A 23,986-nucleotide genomic window follows, 5' to 3' on the forward strand; every position below is an offset into this window, starting at 1 on the left:
ACACGTGAAGTTCTTCAGGTCTTTTCGTTTTCTCCTTCGCAGCCAGATGGTGTCAGATACTTTGGTCAGTATTGGAATTGAGGGGTCCCAGGGCAGGGCTTGACTCAGGATGCTTCCCCGCAGCCAGGCTGGAGGGGGCAGGTTTTCACCTGCCGAGCTTCTGTAGACACACGGCAGGTGCTTTGAGAGGATTTATGTCCAGACACTTGTCATTCCGCACCGGGAACCATGGGCAATCCACAGGCAACTCTGCTTCTTGGTCCTTAATCATTTTTGCACATCCTTCCAACCACGTAGACGTTGGCCCAGTGGGACTCAGAATTGTACATTTAGTCCTTCTTGGTGCCTGCTTTGATCTGCTGGCTCACACCTAGGGGCTGCTGGTCTTGCTATAAATGCCATATGGTTTTCCAGAATGCCTTGAACCCTCCTGAGGTGTCTCCAGTCCTATCCTTGAAGCCTTAGCATAGGAGAGTTCTCGTTTTTTGTAACCTGGCCCCGTTTGTTCCCATACCAGTAATAGGTGTTAGGAAAGGACAGTCATGCTACCTGATAAATAGAGCAAAATGAGAATAGCACATCAGAGGGATTTCAAAGGATTCGGCTTTTTCTTATCTTTCTTTGGGAAGTATTTGTGATATTGCATGCAAAGAACAGGACAGGTTATCCCCACAGTAATACTCTGCATGGAAGTTGTACTGTGCTCATATCACATGTCCAAGGTGGGCCAGCGAGGATGCTGTCCTCCTTGACTCCCTCAGGGATGAGGCTAAAGGAAGCTACCATGAGGAGGACGGGGATGTGACAGCCACATACTGGCTTGTCGAGTTTCTAGCTCACAGGGTCATGTCGTTGGCCAAAGAAAGAAACTTGGACAGCCGTGCCCAACTTCAGAGAGAGCGTGGAAGCGCAGTCCTGCCGTTTTCCCCAAAGACAGACACTGGGAAAAGGTCTACCCCGTGCTCTGTCCCATGTCACAGTCTTTGCAAGAGTCTGACATTCTTTATGCTCCTTTGGACAAATATGATAATCCCTTTTCCTTGATGGTTGCTCGTGGTCTTCCGAGGGCTTTTTACATTATGATTTCAGCCTTCAAAAGTGTGTGAGCTGCAAATAAATTAGGCTGTTCAGTAGTAAGTGTTGTCAGTCTGCAAGGTCACTCAAATAAAGGACTGTTTTTCCCTGCTCTCTCAGCTTGGCCCAGTAACCTCACATAAATTATGACTAACTAAAGCTAATTAGGAGTTCTTTCTGCAGCTCGTTGTGTTTTGGTTATACCAACAGTGGGAGTTCTATCTTATTGATTCAGACAATATTTTATCCAGAGGGAATAGGAATCTTACTAACTTTTATGGGTCTCAGAGAATTAAGACCTCTCTCTCTCTCTCTCTCTCTCTCTCTCTCATTTTATTTGAGACTGAGCACAAGCTGGGGGGTCAGGGGAGAAGCAGATTCCCTGCTGAGCAGGGAACCCAATGTGGGGCTTGATCCCAGGACCCTGGCATCACGATCTGAGCCTAAGGCAGATGCTTAACCAACTGAGCCACCCAGGCACCCCCTAAGGCTTCTTTTAAAAGTAAAAACCAATATACTAAGATACATTTCTTGCATTATTGAATGATTGGACTTTTTTATTCCCTTTTGCTCATGCAGGTTATTACTGCAAATGCAGTGCCTTGTTCATAGGGACATACTGTGAGCTGAGTGTCAACCCCTGCTCCTCCAACCCATGCCTTTATGGTGGCACCTGCATCGTGGACAACGGAGACTTTGTGTGCCAATGCCGAGGATTATATACCGGTCAGAGGTGGGTGTGGTTCTCTTAATTGTCAAAATGACAGAATGAAAGTTCTGAAAGTGCCTACTGTTTTTACATATATAGGATTACATCTACTTGTTCTCTGTCGTGCGGTATTTATTTGCATTCAAAGTGTGAGGCTAATGCATATTTCCTTCTCCTCCTCCAGGTGCCAGCTGAGCCCATACTGCAAAGATGAGCCCTGTAAAAATGGTGGAACGTGTTTTGATAGTTTGGATGGTGCTGTCTGTCAGTGTGATTCGGGTTTCAGGGGAGAAAGGTAAGTGGCTTCATCCAAAATTTGTATTTGCACCTCGCTTTCGTGTCCCATCAATTCACAGATGCAACCGAACTTTATTAATTTGGGTGACATGGCTTTAGAATTTCATGTTCCCCACCCTTAGGTCCTTGTAGAATTTATCCTTTCACTCTTTAAAGTACTGAGCAGTAAATACAATATAGGGCTTGAAAATACCTATCTCTAATTCAGAGATGAAACTTATAAACAGGCAGTACATGTTTATTAAGGCAGACGCACATGGAGTTGTCACCTGTCTTTTGAGGCAGGATGACAATGACCTCTCCATAATACGCTGTAACGAACATTTACATAGCCATTTAGCAACCCTTTTCAACTCTTGGCCTCTTTTATAATCCCTGGCATAATGCTAAGAGGTGATGGTTGTTTTCTAGGGGAGGAAAATGAGGCACAGAGGTGCTTGCTGGCCCACTGAGAGAGGCAGGGTTTTTTTTAGCTCCCAGATGGCTTTTCACTAGTTCAGTTTAAAAAAGTTACTCCGTGCATGTTATTTGTAAGTGCCTCGTGCCTCACTGAAGCGTTCACTGTCAGTCTTGCGTGAAGGCTCTGAGTGTGAGCTGCGTGCAGGTATCTGCATGGCTTTTGCTTCAGCGGTGGTCAGAGTCTTCAATTTTGCCATCAGTCATGTGGTCTTAGTTCATAAGCTGACTTTCCTAATTCCAGTCAGTTAATACTAAATATATTTGACAGAGGGGTCTTAGACTTCCAGTGGCAGTTGGTATGGGGGAAGGTCAGTAGATACGTTTTATTAAAGGAGGGAGGCTCTGGAAAGCGTCGGGCACCCATATGGAAAGGCAGAGGGGATGGGGTGGCCTGCAAATGTTTGACAGGTGAGGAGGGGCTGTGGGAGGCTTTTAGCAGGAAAAACGTTTTAAAATGGAACAGTTTTCTAGCCTTTCACATGTTTTTACAGAAGTGTCCTATTTCCAAACAGGAACATTTTCTTAGAAATTGAAGCTAGCCTATCAGAAGTGTTTCCACCATACTGTGTATCAAAATGCAGGTTCTTGGGGCGCCTGGGTGGCTCAGTCGGTTAAACATCTGCCTTTGGCTCAGGTCATGATCTCGGGGTCCTGGGATTGAGCCCCACCTCCGGCTCCCTGTGCAGCCGGGAGTCTGCTTTTCCTTCTCCTCCCCACTTGTGCTCTGTCTTGCATTCTGCCTCTCCCTCTCTCTCAAATAAATAAAGTCTTTAAAAAATGCACATTCTAAACAAAGAGAATCAGAAACAAACTGCATACTTAGCCTGTGAATTTGGTTTGCTCATCTGTGACATCCCAGAAAAGTTCAGTATGGCTTGCCATAATGTTTATCTCCCAGATGTACCAAGTTTAGACTCATGTGATTAATGTACTCCACGAAAGGTGGTTCCCCCCCCCCCACTTGTTGTAATTATTATCGTCTTTGGTAATGGGTTTCCAGTGGTCCCATGTGTTGTTTGGGGTTCGTCCTTGGGCGCTGACCTATGGGGACCCGCATGGCCAGCGCCTGTCCTCATTCTTGGCAGGTGTCAGAGTGACGTCGACGAGTGTGCCGCCAGCCCCTGCCGCAACGGGGCGCTGTGTGAGAACACGCACGGCTCCTACCACTGCAACTGCAGCCAGGACTACAGGGGCCGACACTGTGAGGACGCCGCGCCCAATCAGTACGTGTCGACCCCGTGGAACATCGGGCTGGGCGAAGGCATAGGCATTCTCGTCTTCATCGTGGGGATATTTTTGCTGGTGATGGTGTTTGTCCTCTGCCGCAAGATGAGGAGTCGGAAGAAGCAGCAGCAGGCTACACCTGAGGACAAGCACTTGGGCCCCGCCACCGCCTTCCTGCAGAGACCGTATTTCGATTCAAAGCTCAACAAGAACATTTACTCCGACATCCCCCCCCAGGTGCCCGTCCGTCCCATCTCCTACACTCCAAGCATTCCAAGCGACTCCAGGAACAACCTGGACCGCAATTCCTTCGAAGGATCTGCCATCCCAGAGCACCCGGAATTCAGCACCTTCAACCCCGAGTCTGGGCACGGACACCGCAAGGCCGTGGCCGTCTGCAGCGTGGCCCCGAACCTGCCTCCCCCGCCCCCTTCCAACTCCCCTTCGGACAGCGACTCCATCCAGAAGCCCAGCTGGGACTTCGACTATGACAGTAAGACCGGCTCTTTGCCTCTGAGTAAAATGTCACCGAGCCCAACGGTGCCCTTATACGTTCTGCTTGAGCTTCCAATGGTCCCAATGCAGTGCTGGGACTCTGCCAGGGTTGAATAGGCTCCAGTGGTCCCAGTCCAGTGCTGGGACTCTGGCAGGGGTCAGTAGGCTCCAAGCCCAGGGCCCTTTGGTGTGATGTGAAAAACCTGCCCTGGCTGAGTGCTGTGGCTGTGATGTAACACTAAGCAGGGGATGGGTCTCTCCTGAATATTAATATGAACAGGACTACACTCCTTTCATTGTTGTAGTGGATATGGCTTCTCAGCTAGGAGTTTGGGGGCTTTTTATGCCAAAGAAATTAGGATTTTTTTAAAAGAATATGGGCAGAAGTCATATTTTTAGTAGTGGCCCAACATGTCTTTTGATGCTTTAAAAATGGCTATAGGTAGTTCTTAGGAACTTCTAATTCCCCATACTAATGATCTCCACAAGTGGGTTTATTGACAACGTCTGTACTGTGAATCCCTGAGAGTAGTTGCTGTTTGTAGGTTTCTATTTTGTTTTTCAGATGCTTCTCCTTTTATCTTTCCATTGTTCTCTAGTAAACGAGTCTCAGGCAGTTTTGGTGCTGCTTTTGGTGCTAGCAGTGAACAAAACCAGAGGCCCTGCCCTCATGCTGCTGACCGTTGTCATCTCTTCCTTTTAGCTAAAGTAGTGGATCTCGATCCCTGTCTCTCCAAGAAGCCTCTGGAGGAAAAGCCTTCCCATCCTTACAGCGCCCGGGAAAGCCTGTCGGAGGTGCAGTCCCTCAGCTCCTTCCAGTCGGAGTCGTGCGATGACAATGGTGAGTAAGCGCTGCGCTGCTGGCGTGGTGCCGTGTGCGGAACGCGGTAGATGTGCCAGACTGTGTTTACGTCCCACTGGGGACCACCAGTCCACAGCATCTTGTACAACTTGCATGAACATCTGCTTGGGAAAATACTTAAGTGTTCTTATGGGATAGGTATTTGAACTGCAGCAACTTGTCAGAAATAGGGAAGAAAATCTATCTTTTCTGATTATTCTTTCCACAACAGTAAATGTTCTGGAGGTTTTATGGGGTTAAAAAAAATGCCTGCAGTATCTTTCTTGAGCCCAGTCATCCCCCACCCCCAACCCCATCCTCATGCACCCCGGGAGGCGATGCGCTGGTCGGAAATGTTCAGCTCTGGTAGCACCTTCACTATGACAAGGTTTTATTTGTCTCTTCCCCTGACTCCCCTGCGGCCCCAGCTCCCATTTGGATCAGAGCGTACTGACTGAGAGCACAGTTTAAGAGCCTGCTAGTAAGTTGGATTATATTTCTAATGAAGAAAGTTGGACAATGGGATCTTTGATGCCAGTTATGTTTCTCTGATTTCCCTAGGTAATGTGCGTTCACGCGCAGCTTCGCCATGTTAGCACATACCAGTAGAGAAAACTGTCAACATTCAATAACAAAATAGTTTTTAGTGGAAATTTTTGAAGGTCAGAATTAGTAAGTTTGACTAATTTTTTTTTTGCATAAAAATGTATTGTGTTTAAACATTTCAAATATTTGGTTGAAAGAAATAACCCACCATTACTTATTTCTAAACCCAGAGTAATGTATAGTTCATAAGATATTGCAGTGTTTTTCCAGACTAAAGATGGCCATGAGTTTACTCCCTTCACTTCTGATTTCAAGCATGTTAGGTGTCAGAACAGGACATTACTTAGTGACGGAGTATATGAGCATAGCTCTAGCTTATTAAACCAACAGAATTGAATTCTTTCATTAAGTTTAATTTAAAACATTAATGTCAGTTTTCTAAATGCTCTTCCTAGATACATTCGAGAGTCCCGTCAGTGTTTTCCTAATTCCTTTCCCTGAAACACCATTCTTCTTACTACTCCTAAATACCATTAAACTGTGGTCACATTAATTATGAAAGTTAATTGCTAGAAAATACAGTGTGAGAAAGAAAACCTATCCAGTAGTGTTTGTATTGACTGTATTAAGATTCTGGACAAGAATTTTAGTTTTCTGAGGCTTCTGTAACAGAAGACCACAAATGTGGTGGCTTAAAACAAGATAAATTTATCATCCTGCAGTTCTATAGTTTGGAAGCCCAACACGGGTCAGTAGGCTCCCGTGAAGGTGTTAGCAGGGCTACTACTGCCTTTCTGGCAGCTGTAGAGGAGCATCTGCTCCCTTACCTTTCCCAGCATCTAGAGGCCGTCCTCTGGCAAAGACAGCATTGCCTCTCCTGGCCATTCTTCTGTAGTCCTACGGCATGTGTAGCTCCCCACACACACCTAGGAGGGATCTCTGCCCTCTCCAGGACCTGTGTGAATACATTGAGTTCATACGGACCATTCAGGAAAATCTCCCCACCTCAGGATCTTTCATCACATCAGCAGAATAAGCCCCTTTGCCAGGGATGGGGTAACATATTCACAGGCTCCCAGGATTAGATGTGGACATCTCAGAGGGCCGCAGTGCTGTCTACCACACGCACACGTGTTTATCTTGGCGTCGAGGCTTTAAAACAATCTGGTACACAAATAAAAGGGAGTTTACCTAGGAAACAGCCAGGCAGACAGTCTGCATTTCTCTGCTGGTATGTTAGGTCTCCAGCTGTTAGCCCGTCTGCAAAATAGATAAGAAATTTGGAGTGGGAGTACACAGAACAGAATTAAAGCCAGTTTTTGTATTTATATTACATATTTTATCTTATTATGTAACGCTCCATTTTTCTTGGAACGTGCAAATTCATTAAATAAACCCAGAAAATTGGCTTAGCAAGTACTTTACTGTTTAAATGTGAAGTCTTTTGCCCATGAGATGTTAAAATAAGGATTGTTTTGTCATGACTAGATCCGTAAGTGAGAAAACTTAGAGCTAAAAAATTTCTTAAAGTAACCACATTATACTGTAATTTATTCCTTTGATTAATAACTATATATATATATATCTTGATTAGAAAATGTCTAAGATCTGTAACAGCAAGAGTATAGGGGTCATGCATAATCATATAAAGAATCCTATTGAATGCACTGTTTTCTAACTGAAGATTTTCCTAATTTACTCCTTTTGTACCTTTTTACAAGCTTCCATAGTGACTGTAATACACCTTGTCAACGCTGTCGTTGACACGGTGAATGAAGAAGGTATAGTCACAATACGTGTGCTGTGTGTTTGTGTTTATCGTGACTGCCGCTAGAATAGTGTGCTTCTGCCTGTTCGGTGTCTAAAAAAATGATCTGTGGTTTTGAGGGGGTTGAGTACTTTTGTGCAGGTGTGTATGTATATTCATAATCCAGATACATTGCAGAAATATTCTTACGTATGCTACGTCTTTGTTAAGTGAACAACAGTACGTAGCGAATGTAAGTAGATCTGAGGTGACCCATGGGGTCTTGACAACTTGCCTTTACATGGCACAGTGTTAAGAAGGTTAGAAGTCATCCTAGCTAAAAAAAAAAAATTTTTTTAACTCTCTGCATAGGAATAACACTCACATACAGTTTTTATAATTACCTAAAACCGACTCTTCCCTTCTGGATTTTCCCTGTGATCAAGGATAATGATAGAACATGGTAGAAAGTAATTACTTTCATTATATGGTTTAGTGAAAATTAATACGAAGCTTTATCTCTCTGTTCAAAATTGTATGAAAGGGCATTGATCAACACCTAAAGTTATAGTTACTTTAAATTAAATCAGCCCTTTATTAATGTCTTGAAGTTTTGAGTAATTACATGTAAATCGCACAGCCTAGTAGCTTTTAAACCGTAAATCACCTCGCCAGGAGGGCTTGTTTAAAAGCCTGATTTACCTTCCTGACAAGTTACTGGTGTCAGGCTCATACCTTGAGAACTGCAGGTATACACCCTCAGGATTACAGAAAGCGTAAGGGATCCTCTCTTTGGGAGGACATGTATGTTTTCAGGATTAAGTTGAGTTGGTTTCGGGACAGGATGGGCCAGGCAGTGGTACCAGGGAGTCACACGCCCACCTTCTTAGGAACAGGTACTGCGTCTTGGTGAATCAGAAAGTAATCTCTACTCTGTCTAGTGGATTTTAGTTGTATCTTAAATTAGGGATGAGATTTTAAAAAGCAGAACATAAAACCGTTATTTCCTGGAATCTCCTTCATTGAAAAATAATAGAAATTGAATTTAAAGTTGAAAATACTGGCTTGAATTTTAAGACTCGAGTTCACATAGAGTAACAAAGGTTGTCAGTCCTCTCTTGAAAAAGAAACTACATTTTCAGTAGACTTTAAAAACATTTCAATAGGTAGACATTGACTAAATACCGGCTTACTCATTTTTTAGAGCCACTGAGGTCATTACAGTTTTAGCTTCAAATTCCTAAAAGAGAACCATCAGTCAGATCCTCTCTTTTCCAAATTTCTTCACTACGTGGGTTTTCGAAAACATTGTAGAATGCGTGGAAGGCATTGGTTTTGTTCCGAAAAGCACTTAAGTGACCATATTTGGACCACGATTACTACTTTCCAGGAATAAGAATCATGACAAGAGCTAAGAGTTTGGGCTTGACCTACATTATCTGATTTAATCCTCCTAATAAAGGGATTTCAAAATAATAAATAAATAAATAAATAAATAAATGAATGAATGAATGAATGAATGAATGAATGGATTTCCACTCCCCTTTCAGAGATAAGAACCTGCAGCTTAGCCAGGGTAAGCAGCCTGCCCGGGGGCCGCGTGGCCCTGCCTCACATGGCATTTCCATCTCCCTGTGGCGGCCCTGGTGCTGGAGTTCTGTGTAGGAAGTGGAACTTCTGAAGGAGCGAGTGGCCTTGCAGATCTGGGGTGGGGACGGGAATAAGCGCAGCCCATGTTCCTTCCAGAGAGAGGGGAGCCATGGGAACATCAAGTCCCATTCAGAGCAGGCAAAATTTGGGGAGGGTTTCTTCTAGGCATTCACGAGTCCCTGAGTTGGTGACTTTGTGTGAATGTAACGTACATCCGAGGGCTGAAATGTGCTAAAGTATGAGTCTCCTGTAGCGTTAGATGTATTTGGATCGTGTCATAATATTGCTCATTATCAACGAAGATGCCCTGTAAGTCCCTTATCAATTTACATTTGATTAGAGCCTATAGACTTTAATGACTCCTAACCAGATGATGTGCTTTCAGGTTCAGATGGCCAGGAACAAAAGAAAAGAAAGTAAACTCATGTTTGAGTTTCCTGGCAAAGTTCATCATCCCTCTTTCTCCTTCTCCTCCCACGTCCCATTTCATTTGTGCTACGTGCATTTCTCAGCCATTTGGAACTTCCGTAGGTGATGGTTTAGACGCAGGCCCATGGCCGATGGGGCTGGATAAACAGTTCGCGTTGTGTTATGCAATGATCTTGATTGCCTTTTCAGCCATCTTTCTGGTTTAATTGTAAATGTTTTCTTTTCTTTCTACTCTGCCACCAAAAGAGTCTTTGGCTGCTCCTGACCTCAGCAAATCAAGAGGTGACTTATGCATGCCAGTTGTTCATTGATACTCACTAAAAAAAAAAAAAAAGTTGGTAAAGATTTGACCCCAGGGCTGACTTGCTTCACTTGTGTGCTCTGTGGATGCCGCAGTAACTAAGTGCAGAGCTGTGTGTGCGCTGCCTTCTAAACACATGTCGCCCCACCTGTCTGTCGTAATCCCGGGGTGGGGGCGGAGGGAAAGGAGGAGCCATCCCCATAGTGGGAGGGTTTTTTGTTTTTTTTTTAAATATAGTTGGAAGTTATCCTTTGTCCTCGTAAAAGTAACAAAAACTGATTGTTGTAATCTATCAAAAATTGTGTTCTGTTTTTCAGTGTTTGATTGCATTTTGCTTGGTTTGGAGGCATGCTTTGTTACCTACCAATATTAATGCCATTCGTAGCTTTTTAAATACAGTTTTTAGTATAAACATGACTATAAGGGAATTTTTTAAAATGTCAGCATGTGCAAGATTACTTTTATTATTTTAAATAGTTGCATTAAGTGTCTTTTTAACGGACCAGACTCCTTCGTTGTGTCCTGAGCCCGAACCAGCAGCCTTCTTATAGAGCAGGGGGTTCTGAATGGCAGAGAGAAGCTGGAAGGCTGATTGGAATCGCTTGTAGGCAAGTGCATGTCATTGAGATGCTAGCACACTGCTTCTCCTCAGACTTGTCTCCTTAAATGTTAGGTAGTTACGTGGAACTGTAAGTCCACATTTTGAAATAGAGCCTAGTTCAAAGAGCTTGTCAAAACGTGGCTAGTGGGGAGGCCCTCAGGGCGATGGCCAGAGGCCTCCATGTGAATGAACCCGTGGATGCCTGTGCACTTCTGTGTGTTACTTTGAGCTCTTCTGCCTCTTTCGGGAAGAAAGACAATGAAATCTGTTCTCTTTTCTACCAAGGGTATCACTGGGATACGTCGGATTGGATGCCAAGTGTTCCTCTGCCAGATATCCAAGAATTCCCCAATTACGAGGTTATTGATGAACAGACCCCCCTGTACTCAGCAGATCCAAATGCCATCGATACAGACTATTACCCTGGAGGTTACGACATCGAGAGTGACTTTCCACCACCACCGGAAGACTTCCCCGTGCCTGACGAACTACCCCCCTTACCCCCAGAATTCAGCGAACAGTTCGAGTCCATACACCCTCCTAGAGACATGCCCGCCGCAGGTAGTCTGGGTTCTTCATCGAGAAACCGGCAGAGGTTCAACTTGAATCAGTATCTACCCAATTTCTATCCCGTCGATATGTCTGAACCTCAAAAAACAGGCAGTGGTGAGAACAGTACGTGTAGAGAACCCTATGCCCCCTACCCTCCAGGGTATCCGAGAAACTTTGAAGCCCCTACTGTAGAAAACATGCCCATGTCTGTGTACGCCTCCACGGCTTCCTGCTCGGATGTGTCGGCGTGCTGTGAAGTGGAGTCTGAGGTCATGATGAGTGACTACGAGAGTGGAGATGATGGTCACTTTGAAGAGGTGACGGTCCCTCCACTAGAGGCGCAGCAACACACGCAGGTCTGATGCTCAGACTCCCCCCAAAGTGCCTGGACCTTATCGAACCTGGAGATTATTATAGAAATGATCTTCGCATCGTTCTCTGCAGCAGTGCTTATGCGCTTTTTTTGGTGAGCTAAAACAGGCATGGCTGCACTGAATCACGCACCTCTTGACGAGTTAGCCATTTCCAGTGTCTGAACCTACTGTAATTGGATGATATTTACTTTGGCTGTGCCACTTCGGAACATCTTTTTGCATTGACATTTGTCTGTTCAAGTAATGAAACGAAAATCAGTCTGTCATCTTGTTAGCATGATTCATGTATTTATATAGATTTGATTATTTTAATTTTCCCTTTTTTTTTTTTGTAAATTCTATGTACAGATTTGATTTTTTTTTCCATAGTTTTAACTAGATTTTCAAGATATTTTGTGCATTTGTTTTGGACCGAATTTTGGTGGTGTTAGTGTCATTACCTAGCACCCTGATATTTTAATATAACCAGGGTTTCATTATATGTCCTCTTCCCTTGAAGTGTGACATTTCATTAAGACATTTCAATATAGTCCTTCGTTTCTAGCTGTACATAGGGTGAGGAAAGATCTTCCACATGGACATGTCTTAAATAAGTGGGTGTATTTTAGAATTATAAGCATTTTTCATTACTGGAAAGTGTAACGGGGACCTTCTGCATACCTGTTTAGAACCAAAACCATCATGACACAGTTTTTATAGTGTCTGTATATTTGTGATGCAATGGTCTTGTAAAGGTTTTTACTGAAAAACTACCATTAGCCAGTCTTTCTTACTGACAATAAATTATTAATAAAATACTTTAGCTTTACTGCCTGTTTTTCCTCTGTATTTAGACTCTTCAGGATTCAGTTCTGGATGGATGTAGAGACATTCAGCTTTTTGTGGCCTTCAATGTGAAAGGTCCAGTGGCCACACCAGGCGGTACTTACAGATGTCGCCACTAGGTGGCAGTACGTGGCTACCTGACCCTGCTCAGAACGACAGGTATAAATCTAACCCCGCGCTCTTTTATGTTTTCCAACTAAAAGTCCAAGAAAGTTTTCCTTTCTACATTTTTTCACTATTGATTGGCTATCATTTAAAGGTTTCAGTGGTCTTCACATATGACTTCTATCGAAAACAAAGTATATAGCATTTCATCTTCTGTAATCAAAGAACACAATCCTGCTTGTGTATGATTTAATGGGACATCGAGAAGCTATTTTCCTTGTGTACTTAAACCACAAAATCCATCCATCCGACAGATAATTATTATCTATTATGTGCCAGCCACTGTGAGATGTGGGACAAAGAATCAAGCGTTCTTAGAACTGCAGAAAGATACTGTTTTCTTTGTTTTAGCAAATGATCCTATATACAGAGTTTAACCATCAGAGCTTAAAGACGTATAATGAAAAAAGAGCAAGCTCATGCTCTCTGCTATAACCACTTACAACTCTAAGCTGCTTTTCTGTTTCCCGTTCCTATCTTTAGGTCTATATATTTTTCCTGGGGTCACTCACCTTTTTTTTTTTTTTAAGACTTGCATATTGATTCAGTGTGATGTTTGAGGAAGGCCATGGACGCTAACCCACCTCAATATGGTTACACCGTAACTTTTCTCCTTGTTTTGCTGGTATAAATACTGCTGCACTAAGTGTAGTACATGATGTTTGTTTCCATTTACTTTGCTACGCCCCCTTTTTCTGAAGCAGTTGTTTAATTTTTCCTTTCCTTTTTTTTTTTAAATTTTTATTTATTTATGATAGTCACAGAGAGAGAGAGGCAGAGACACAGGCAGAGGGAGAAGCAGGCTCCATGCACCGGGAGCCCGATGTGGGATTCGATCTCGGGTCTCCAGGATCACGCCCTGGGCCAAAGGCAGGCGCCAAACCGCTGCGCCACCCAGGGATCCCTCCTTTCCTTTTTAAAATCTGTGACTGTTTCATTAATTTATCCAAGACCTATTTTTTGGTCATCTAGCATATGTTACTCTTCACAAAAAAGACAAAAAACCCCTACCTTGTCCACTCCCTGTCACGGCACATGCAGAAAATGATATTTTTATGGCACAGTGGTGAGAAGGGGGGATGCTACTGGAAACCAGAGGTGCCAGCTGCAGGGGGCAATGCCCAGGCTCCTCCCCACCCAGCGGGCTGCGGGGTTGGCGTCTCGGTGCGAGGAAGCTTTGGTAGAGAAAACTGTAGGAAATCTGGCTTTCTCTTCTCTTCCTTGAGTTGGTTTCTGTGAAAAATAAAGTATAGTCAAGACTGGATCATCTTCATAAAATTAACTTGAATTTCTGTTCAATTCCCAGTGGCTTCATAGAAACAGAACAGTTAGGTTATGATCTGTAAGACCCAAAAAACGACCCCCAACGCCCACCCACCACCTCGGGTCTTTCCGGTTACAGGTTCCCCTCTGCACTCTCCACCTTCACCCAGCCCACTGACTCAGCTCAGTAACTTTCTGAAGGTCAACGTGGGCTGTTCTTTCCCTTTTGCAGACTGGCGTTCCGTGTACTTTCTGATCGCTCTTCATCAAAGGCATTAGGTTCAATTTCAATTAGTGCACCAGCTGAGAGCGAGTTGTTTGTCAGAATTTAATTTCCTCACTAGCAGTTTACTGCCTCTGCTGCAAACAGAATGAGCCCCTTGCAAAGAATGACAAGTATTTTTTTTCCCCCAAGAAAACCTCTGCTTGTGTGAACACTTGGGGAGTGAATGCACTTGTCACCGTGCTGTTAGCCGGTGTGGCCTTGGAAGAGGCTACGTTTTCAAGTGACGCTAGACAGAAAACGAGCATTTGAACGCCAATGTCACTGGGCCCAAAAGGTCTTACAAAGAGCTATGAGGGCTGCGGGGTCTCTGTAAGAGCGAGGAAGATAAGAGCTTAGTGACTCTAAACCAGAGCCGCTTAATGCAGTTGTCTCAAGGGCCAAACAGATCCTCATAATGTCTAATGACGATTGCTTCCATTCATTGTAATGTTTGTAGCTACTACTTAAAATTTTTTTAAAGAGAAGGGAGAAGGGAAGAATGTAGGAAGAGGACTGAGTCATCCACCCAGATGCTGGGTCAATCTCATGCCTGTCAAAGACCTCGAAGCATGGCCCCACTGTCTTGCCAAATACGGAATATTAGCCCATCTGAAAATGAGGGTTGCAAACATTTTTCAGTGATGCTCTTGTGATTTGTGTTCTTAAATTCTTACCTAAATGAATCCTTTTCTCATCTTTCAAAGGTAAGTATACTTTAAATAGATGCTTTAAGATAGGGTGGAACAAAATTTTACTTACCTTATTAAAAACACATTTCTTTAAACCAAATGTTTCAAATGCACAAAGGTTGAACCCAACTAATAAAGCTCTTCCTGGATTGAGATCGTTTTTATGAATTACCTCAGATACTGAGTTTTTACCTCTAATGGGGAATTTCACAAAATTTAAAAATACCCCCAGGTCATTGAAAACCGTGGTCTGACAATTTCTGTGCCATGGTTTTGAGTCACATTGTGGGTCTGGAGGTAACCTCACAACGAATGACCAAGCGAAGTTTGTTCTTTACCAGGTTAACAGCAGCAACACACTCCGGTGTCTGCACCTTGCTTTATTCCAAGAGCTTTGCCTACATAACCCTTAAAACCACCCTGTGGGCGAGTCTCTCCTACCGTCGTTTGCATTTTATGTAAGAGAAACACATTTGTCTGTGATGGTAAGACTGGCAAGTGGTAAAGCCCCATTCGACCTTGGGGGGGGGGGGTCCCTGACGCCAGAGCCCACCCTCCTCACCGAGACCTGGGGCCTCAGAGGCAGATGATGCCCTGTTTCCCCCGGGCGAGGCATTCCAGGACCTGATCAGACTGCAGCCCCCATCCCTCTTCGGGCGCTCTGCCACCTAAGGCTTCGGTTGAACTCTCTTTGCAGGAGGCTCCTTTTTAAAACCATGGATCCTCAGGGTACACCCGCAAACATCCATGCCTTCAGCATCAGTGGCAGGTAGAGACTGCTGGCTTCTGAGCCACAGGGCTCAGTTCAAGATTGCACCCTGCCACTTCTTAGCTGTGGGATGTTCACCAACCACTTCTATTTAGGTTCCTCACTGACAAGGACGTGTAGCTAATAATTACAGGGGTTTACATGGGATCAAACCAACAATCTGAATGAGTGGTTCTTAGGAGAGCTCATTACATCCCAAACCTTCTGCAATTAGTAACCCTTTGAATCCATCCAGTGACCCTCCTTATCATCCCCACTTTCCAGATCAGGAAACCCAGGCACAGGATAACCACCTGCAGGTCACTCCACAGGTCAGTGTTGAGACAAATTCGAAGCCCTGACTCTGGTCTCAAAGCTGCTTCCCCCTGTCCTTTCTGAAATGCCTCTGAAAGGAACCAAACTCTGAAGGCAGAGTCCACACCAGCAATTCTGGCACAAGGTAGAGGGTCACCAAATGCTTTAACTGCTGTTACTCTTTCTCCCCTCCCTGCCACCCCAGTCTTCAAAGAAGCCTTTTAACAGTTTATTTTTAGAATGTGTCCTGTGAAAGTTTTTTTGTTTTGTTTTGTTTTGTTTTTTTGTTGTTTGTTTGTTTGTTTGTTTTTTCCAGAGGAGGGAGGGAGAGCCAGGGAGAGAAGACAGAGAATCTTAAGCAGGTTCCATGCCCAGTGCAGAGCCCGACTGGGGCTCCATCTGGCGGTCCTGAGATCATGACTTGAGCCAAGATCAAGATGCTTGAACGACAGCCACTCAGGCGCCCCTGAAAGTTGCATTTCCTTAGTGCTTTTATAGAACATGCCACAATTCAAGGAAGTTTCCCAATCTAGAAATCTGTTAGATTATTTGACGAATTGCCTCTAATCCAGGCCAAAGCTCTTTGGCCATTTGCATCTTGGCTGTGTTCCACTAAATCACTGCATTCCACTTTGGAGACTGGGAGATGTGGGTGCAAGTGAAGTCTCAAGGTGCCCCTTTTGCCGTTCATTTATCCAGAAGTTGTTTCTGAGTTTCTGCTCCAGTCAATGAAAGCCAGAAGCATCATGTTTGCCATTTGGTGAATGAACGAGATCAAGTCTCCATTCTGAGGAATGGGATGAGTGTTTAGGGTCAAGTTTACAGGTTACCACCTGTGTCTTATTTTTCTACCTGCTTCATTTAACAAAATAAAAATATACTCTCCATTCACCTGGGATTCAAATAGTAATACTCCTGAGGGTCAGGTACCCCTTCTCACACTCTGCCTTTAGTCTCCATCCATTCATCCATCCATCCATCCATCCATCCATCCATCCATCCGTTCACTAATTCACTCATTTGCTCGTTCAATTTACTTTCTGGGTTCCATTTAAAAATACTTGTCTAGTCTCCCCTTTGCTGTACCCTGCACACATAAAAGTGAACAAAACTCGCTCACGGGTAGTCATTGTGGCCTTTGAGAAAAAAATTTCAGTGTGGTCAAGGGGTGTGTGCTATGCAGCAATATATTGAATAAGAACTGAACTCCCACCTCCTGAAATACTCTAGAATACGTCAAATGCTGAAAGAACAATCACACGTTTGGAGTTAACAGTAAATCAAAATCAGAAACTCTTCCTAGCGACTTGAGAGTGTTCTGCGTGTCGACTCGAAGCGGAGGCAGCGTGATCTGACTGTCGTGTTTATCTGTAGCACCTCAGCGGTGACAGTATGGGGGGGTGGGGACGAGTTGGGGATGACGTGTCGTAATTTGCAGTTGAGGACGGCGTAACACAGCTTCTCCCCTGTGGGCCTCACGAAAGGAACTGAGCGCAGGGCCTCCCGCTGCGGCCTCGGTGACATGCAGCAGGGCGCGTGCACCCAGCCACGGAGGTGGAGAGGGGACCTCGGCCACGTCACTGTGAGATCATTTGTCACCCACGGGGGCATTTGCACCTGCTGAGCGCCCCTCTTAACGAGGGACCTTCCCCAGCACTTGGCCATTTCAGATGCTTTTTTTTTTTTTTTCTTTTTTTGGTGCACGGTAGTCCTTTCTGGGTTACTCATGCTCTCACTCGCTGCAGTTTCTCACCAGTGCTCAGTCCATATTTGCCCTGAAATCGCTGGGGCGGGGGTGGGGGTGGGGGTGCAGGCCCAGGTCCTGATCCAAGCCCCCTGGAGAACCAGGAGTCCCGCTCAGACCTAATGACAGACGCCCCTGGAGGGGTGGATGAGGAGGGGAACTCCTGGCTCCTGGCTGGTGCCACGCCAAGGGAGGGCCAAGGCCATCACGTCCTTGACGAGCTTCCAGAGATCGCTATTTTCTTTTTAAGATTTTATTTACTTATTCATGAGAGACAGAGAGAGAGAAAGAGGCGAGACACAGGCAGAGGGAGGAGCAGGCTCCCCGGGACTCGATCCTGGGACCCCGGGATCATGACTTGAGCTGCAGGCAGATGCTCAGAGATCTCTTTAAACAGGAAGAGTCTCCATGACCATCTGCCATGGGGAATGCTGCTTGTGCGTTTTGCTCCTTCACACCCATTTTATCACCTTGTATTTGAGTACAGCAGGCAATATTCAAAGCTCTATCTTTGATTATCGCACCTGCCCCCTAGATGGCAGGGGGAAAAAATAGCTGTTTTAAGGCATTTCATGCTTATGTTAATTTTCCCGAGGGGTGGCAAGTAAATTTTGAAGAAATGAATGAGGCAATTGCTCTCCTTGCCTTGGGCAAGAGAGGCCTCTCCAGCCTCTCTGCGCAGACACAGGAGCTCCCTGTCTTTCCCAGGTAACATTACTCCCTTCCCTGCACATTTGACAATGAGATTTTTTGCCTATCTTTCTGCCTATCTCAATTTTTTTTTTTTTTTGCCTATCTCAATCCTTTCATATGCCTCCAATTAGGGGGAAAGTTTCCTTAACTTCTTTTTAGTTTTATGCTGCTTTTCACTTCATCCCTGCTACTAGAAATTTTATAACACACACTGTAGAACTTGATGATGAATCAACTGGCATTTTTCTACCTTCCTTGCTTCCTAAAGACCCAAGAAACACAGAGAATGGTGCCTTAGACTATCGGTACCCCTGGGGTCCACGCGGGAGGCCACTGAGTTGGGAGAGAAGTCTTAAGACTTTCTGGCCAAACCAGCCCCTCGCCAATTCCAAGTCCAGCCAACCTGTTCTCATACAAGCACCTACCTTTCCTTTAACTTTCCTGATTCCAGCTGAAATCATGGGGTACATTTATTTTATAACCACTTGCCATGTAGTTGCATGTAGTTACTACTTTTGTCATGTATTGTTACACGTATCCCCAAGAAATACTTCAACTATTCCAAATATTCCTTGAGCTATTTATTCATTTTCTTTTACAAGCAATATTTCACTTGTATTAGTATGAAATAAGCCTTGCGATTAATAATGGCAAAAAAAATGTTCTTTAATGGTATATTTAGTTCTTGAAACTAGGATGCACGCATTTAGTGAACACACATATATTCTAAAGAAAATTGGAATTTTTGTGTTTCACATCTTCCAGAGTTCCTTCCTAACTGTAGTATTCTTCTTATAGCAGGCCAGCAAATAAAATCCATATTAACTAAACTATTATAATGCAACATAAAAATTCCTTGAAAAAATATACTTTCTCTTTGTTATTAACTGGAGAGATACAGAGAAAATGTAAGTTGAGGGTGACAAATGCATTAAAAATCCATTAGTCTGACAAATAGCAATGTCTTTTCTGATAAATTAGAAGTTTCCAAATATGATGAAAGACATAATTTCATGGAAATTACATCATCTTAAAGCCAGCAGGCAATGGATTCATTTATTCTCTCATTTTATTCAACAAATAATTGTTGGTGTATACTGAAACTCAGATACTGTGCTCAGTCCTGGGGATGCAACTGAGCACAAGCCATCGCCTCAGCTTCCCAGTCTTGTGGTGGGATTCCAGCAAGAAAACAGGTATAGTGTGGCTTGTGGTATTAGCATAAAGGGCTACAGTGAACCTCAGGAACACAAAGGAGGAAAGCATAACCAAGATGCGGGGCCAGACCTCAGGGGGAGAGCAGAGTGGTTCCCAAGGAGGGTGTGGAAGGAGCGTTCCATGTAGAAGGAACATGAGGGAAACAGGGAGGAAGTGAGTAATACAATGTTTGAGGAATGAGAGAAAAGGTCACAGTTCAGAGGGTAGACCAGGTGCCCTGGCTGAGGGAAAGGATAGTTAGGAAGGTCAAGGCTGGAAAGGCCAAATTAGGGAAGCCTTGGAAAATCTGGCTTGACTCCAAGGAGCAATGGGCATTGTTTTAGGGTGGCCGCTCTAGTCTGAGTTAGACCTTGTCTTTAGGGCTACTTTGAGTACACTCCTTATGTGTGTGGTTTTGGACATAACTCACTTTCTGACAGGGGCAGTCAGAGTTTGGGGATCCCCCTAGCTCTTTCCTTTTGGAGATTTCCTATTCTTTGCCTATTCATGGTTTCCCAGCTTCCCTTTCCTCATCCCCACCCAGAGAGACTGTGGGGTTCCCTATATGTACCCTCTATTGTGGGGGAGAGAGAGAGAGAGAAAGAGAGAGAGAGCCAACTATGCCCCTGTATTCACCTATTACATTAATATATCAAAACCCCAATTATAAGAGGTTGAGGTTTCAAATGTAACAATACTGGAACAACACTGGAAGAAACAACAAACAATACTGGAAGAAACATATGTCCACACACATTTGAACATGTGTCCAATTATTTTCTATTAGTGGAATTACTGGGTCAAAGGTACGCAGTTAAGATTTATACATAGTACACAGGAATGCTTTTTCTCACATTTTAATATTTTTTTGATCACACTTGGAACTACCATTCTTCTGAATGTTTTCAAAAGCGATAGCTGGAATGATAACTTCCCATACATTTGATTATTGCTTTCTCAAGGAGAGGTTGCACATATATTTTATGTATTAATATATTTTAAAATATATTTTATATATTTTAGAGTTTTTAATTCTCTAATTATGTCCTTGAAATATTTTTATTTATTTGAAAAAAAATCCTATATATAATTAAGGTCATTGATACTTTGTATGATAGGCTCCAAATCATTTCCCTGGTCTATCTGGCTTTTACTTATTTATGGCATTGTTCAAAACAGAAGAACTTTTAACCTTTGTGTGGTTAAGTCTATCCTGACTGAGAAACAGTACCGCTCAGTAACAAGGGTGGATGATCTTAGCTGTGGGCCTTCGGTGTACCACACGACCTTTCAGAACCACGGGGTTCTCATCCCAGAAGATACTCCTAGCAATGCCCAAACTTTTAGGACCGCTAGCAGATTGTATAGGCTAATGCATGGAGAATACTTCCCCTAGAGCTGGGACAGGCTAAGTGTGCAGCAGATGGTAGCTACTACTGTTCTTTCTATGGTTATGAGAATTTTCTGGAATACCTTCTTTCCCAGATCAGAGTTCTCTCCACCCCAAGGTTACATAAGTACTTAACTATATTGTCTTTTATTTTTTTAATCTATATTTTCTTTAAATGAATCTTTTTTTTTTTTTTTTACTATTCCAACTCTCCCCCACTGATGTGAAACATGAGCCTTATCAAACCTATACCTTATATTATCTTCAATTGTTGATGACTTTCACATGCTTTTGGTTATTGAAACTTTTATTTATTTTTATTATTTTTATTTTTTTTTGGTTATTGGAACTTTTAATGGACATTTTAATGTTGGCCTCTCAAGCCCTCTCCCCCTCATTTATTCAAATCCTTTTTGCTACACTTTCTTTCAAGAAGTTTCATGATTTTTAAAATCTCTATTGGTGTTTTTGTTGGGCTGGTAGAAAGTATTTGGGAAATTAATTTTTAAGCTTGCAATCCAGGAACATGCTGTGTCTCTCCCTTTGTGTTTTCTTTCATGATCCTCAGCAAGGTTTCGAGTTTTTCAAAAAATATTTACACATTGCCCTGCACAATGCTGATGAAACCAGTTCCCAGTAATTTTATACTGGTTGTGATTATATATATATAGCAGATCTTCTCATTATGTGCTTTCATTTTTTTCTTGGAGTTTAAGAAAGTACATATATACTCCTACCACCTGCAAATATTGATTTTTCACACTTTTTAAAAATCTCACTTTATTATCAGAAGCATCCAGCACAATGCTAAATAGGTGTGATATAAGCAGACATTCCTTCTTCTACCCAACCTTGAGGAAGGTAACTTTTGTATTTCTTTTAAGTCTAAGATAGACATTAGTTTGAAATATTCTTTATGGTATTCACTCTTTTCTTATTTAAGTTATAGAAAGTTTTAAAAATTGGGAACGGATACAGAATTTTTAACTATCATTTTAGCATGAATTAAGAAGATCATGTGATTTATGTCCTTTGATCTATTGATATGGTAACGTATATTAATTTATTTTAATGCTCTACAAATCCTCTTTTCTGGAATTAACTCCATTTGGTCATAATCAACTATTTTTGTAAATACTTCTTTCTGGCATATAAGAACCTTAGAAGTCGCCACTCCATTCTAACTGCAGGTACAAATCCTAAACAAGATGAAAAATCAGCAATGCTTCCTAGAGCCATAAGAGAAGTGAGGGCACAAGGCAAACCACTGCCCCCACAACTGGAGAGAGGGACAGGTGGATACAGAGAATCACAGCTCAGCAGAGTAGGAACCCACAAGGTGAGACAGGAAAATCTGAACTGTAATTAATTTGCCTGAGGTTCTGTGTAGACACGTCTGAGAGTTAAAAACTCCAGAAGGGCTCAGTTGCAGAGGGCCTCCACACCTCTGTGAGTTTACCCTTTCAGGCCTTCACAGAAAAGATCACAAAAAAATGCTCTACTGCTCCCAGCAGGGTGAGGAGAAAACACATTTTGAAATATGCCAAAGTATTCTGATCTTTTTAACAAGGCCAACCCTCGGGAGAAACTGGTTAACCAGAATCTACACTGCTAGGGTTTTATCGAAGCCTAACCTACATACCTGGGGTGGGGGAGAGAAATACCCAACTCCTAGCAGCTCTCAACTTCCACGTGGGGGAAAGGAAATATAAATATTCAATCCCTTCCAGCCATCCTGTCCCACAAAAGGTGGGGGTAGGGGGGAGTGACAAGAGAAGTTCATGGTTCAAGGGTACAGGCTCACTAACAGCCCTCATCAGAGGCTTACAGGACACTTGTCCTCCTTGCATGCCTCACCACTACATCACTAAGTGCCTATTTACCACAGTTCCTTTTCTCTATTGGATAAAATAGGTCATGTCTACCTTTGAACAAAACATTACAAGGCAAACTAAAAGACAAATCTAGTTTGAAGAGAAGCAGCACCAGAAACAGAGTGATAGTAGGAATGTTGGAATTATCAGATCAGACTTTTTTTTAAAAAACAGGATTAATATGCTAAAGGCTTTAATGGAAAAGTAGGCAGCATGTAAGAACACATGGATAAAGTAGGAAGAGAGGTGGAAATTCTAAGAAGAGAAATGATAGAGATCAAAACCACTGTAAAGAGAAATGGAGAATGTCTTGGTAGACTCATTAGTAGACTGGACATGGCTGGGGAAAGAATCTCTGCATTTGCGGATACAAGAGAAAATTCTAAAATGGAAAAGGAAAGAGAAAAAAATCCTGAAAAAACCCAGAATGTCCAACAATTGTAAGATACCTACAAAAAGCATAAGATATATGTAATGAGACTATCAGAAGGAAAAGAAAGAAACGGAAACAATATTTGAAATGATAATGACTGAGAATTTCCCTAAAATTAATGTCTAACACCAGACTACCGATCCAGGAAACTTGGAGAACAGGAAGTAGGATAAATGCAAGCCCCTCCCCCCACCAACCCGACTCGCCACCCCCAGCAACAAACAAGCAAAAACAATAACTCTCCTGCCCCTCAATATCTAGGTATATTCAAACTGCAGAAAATTAAAGATCAAAAAAAGGGGAAAATGCCTTGCCTCTGGCAGAACAAATATAACAATTATACCTGCAAACAGAGAGTAAAGGGAAATACTAAAAATGTTGAGAGAAAAAACCAACCTAGAATTCTGTACCAAGATATTATTCTCCAAGCAAAGGCAAACAAAGACTTTCTCAAAGATTGAGGGAACTTATTGCCAGTAGGCCTGCCTTACAAGAAAAGTTAGAAGACCTTCTTTAGAGAGAAGGAAAATATAGGTCAGAAACTGGGATCTGCATAAAGAAAGGAAAAGTATCCAAGAATGAAGAAAGGTAAAATAACAACTTCTTTTTCTTATTCTTAATTGATTGAACTGATTAGGGTTTGCTCAAAATTTTAAGAGCAACAATGTATTTGATTATGTATGCTTATGTACTCATATATACTTATAAATGCTTCTAGCTAAGTGAAATGAATGACAGTAATGATACAAAGGATGGGAGAGAGAAATTAGAAATATTTTGTGATTATAAGGTACCTATGCTACCCACGAAGAGGTATTGTCTTATCTAAAAGTGGACTTGGATTAGTTATAAATGTACATTGCAAACTCTAGGATAACCACTAATTTTCTAAAAAAATAGAGTAATTGATATGCTAAGAAAGGAGATAATGAAATCATATCAAATGTTCAGCTAAAGCAAAAGACAGAGTAAATGACAAAGTACAAATGCAAAAAATAGAAAAACTATGAGTATAGTAGATATTAATCCAATGGTATCGATAATCACCTTGAACATATATAGTCTAAGTATACCACTTAAAAGACA

The 23,986-nt window shown here is 42.8% G+C and overlaps 1 protein-coding gene across 7 annotated transcripts in view; it reads left to right on the plus strand.

Moving 5' to 3' along the window:
• The window catches only part of FAT1 (FAT atypical cadherin 1), a 127,032-nt gene extending 114,936 nt beyond the window's left edge, over window positions 1–12,096 (plus strand). For 4 of the 7 annotated variants that reach the window (XM_035699706.2, XM_049095213.1, XM_035699707.2 and 1 more), the window contains exons 23-28: window positions 1,654–1,807; window positions 1,968–2,078; window positions 3,625–4,256; window positions 4,962–5,099; window positions 9,718–9,753; window positions 10,659–12,096. In XM_035699706.2, coding sequence (XP_035555599.2) covers window positions 1,654–1,807; window positions 1,968–2,078; window positions 3,625–4,256; window positions 4,962–5,099; window positions 9,718–9,753; window positions 10,659–11,287 — 1,700 coding nt within the window. In that variant the 3' untranslated portion in view covers window positions 11,288–12,096. Of the gene's footprint in view, window positions 1–1,653; window positions 1,808–1,967; window positions 2,079–3,624; window positions 4,257–4,961; window positions 5,100–5,527; window positions 5,581–7,366; window positions 7,427–9,717; window positions 9,754–10,658 lie in introns of those variants that run through there. The other 3 variants (XR_004805594.2, XM_049095215.1, XM_025471728.3) reach the window with 3 other exon arrangements.
• The last annotated feature ends 11,890 nt before the right edge of the window (window positions 12,097–23,986 follow it).

Source organism: Canis lupus, chromosome 16, assembly GCF_003254725.2.
Source record: "Canis lupus dingo isolate Sandy chromosome 16, ASM325472v2, whole genome shotgun sequence".
Classification (NCBI taxonomy): domain Eukaryota; kingdom Metazoa; phylum Chordata; class Mammalia; order Carnivora; family Canidae; genus Canis; species Canis lupus.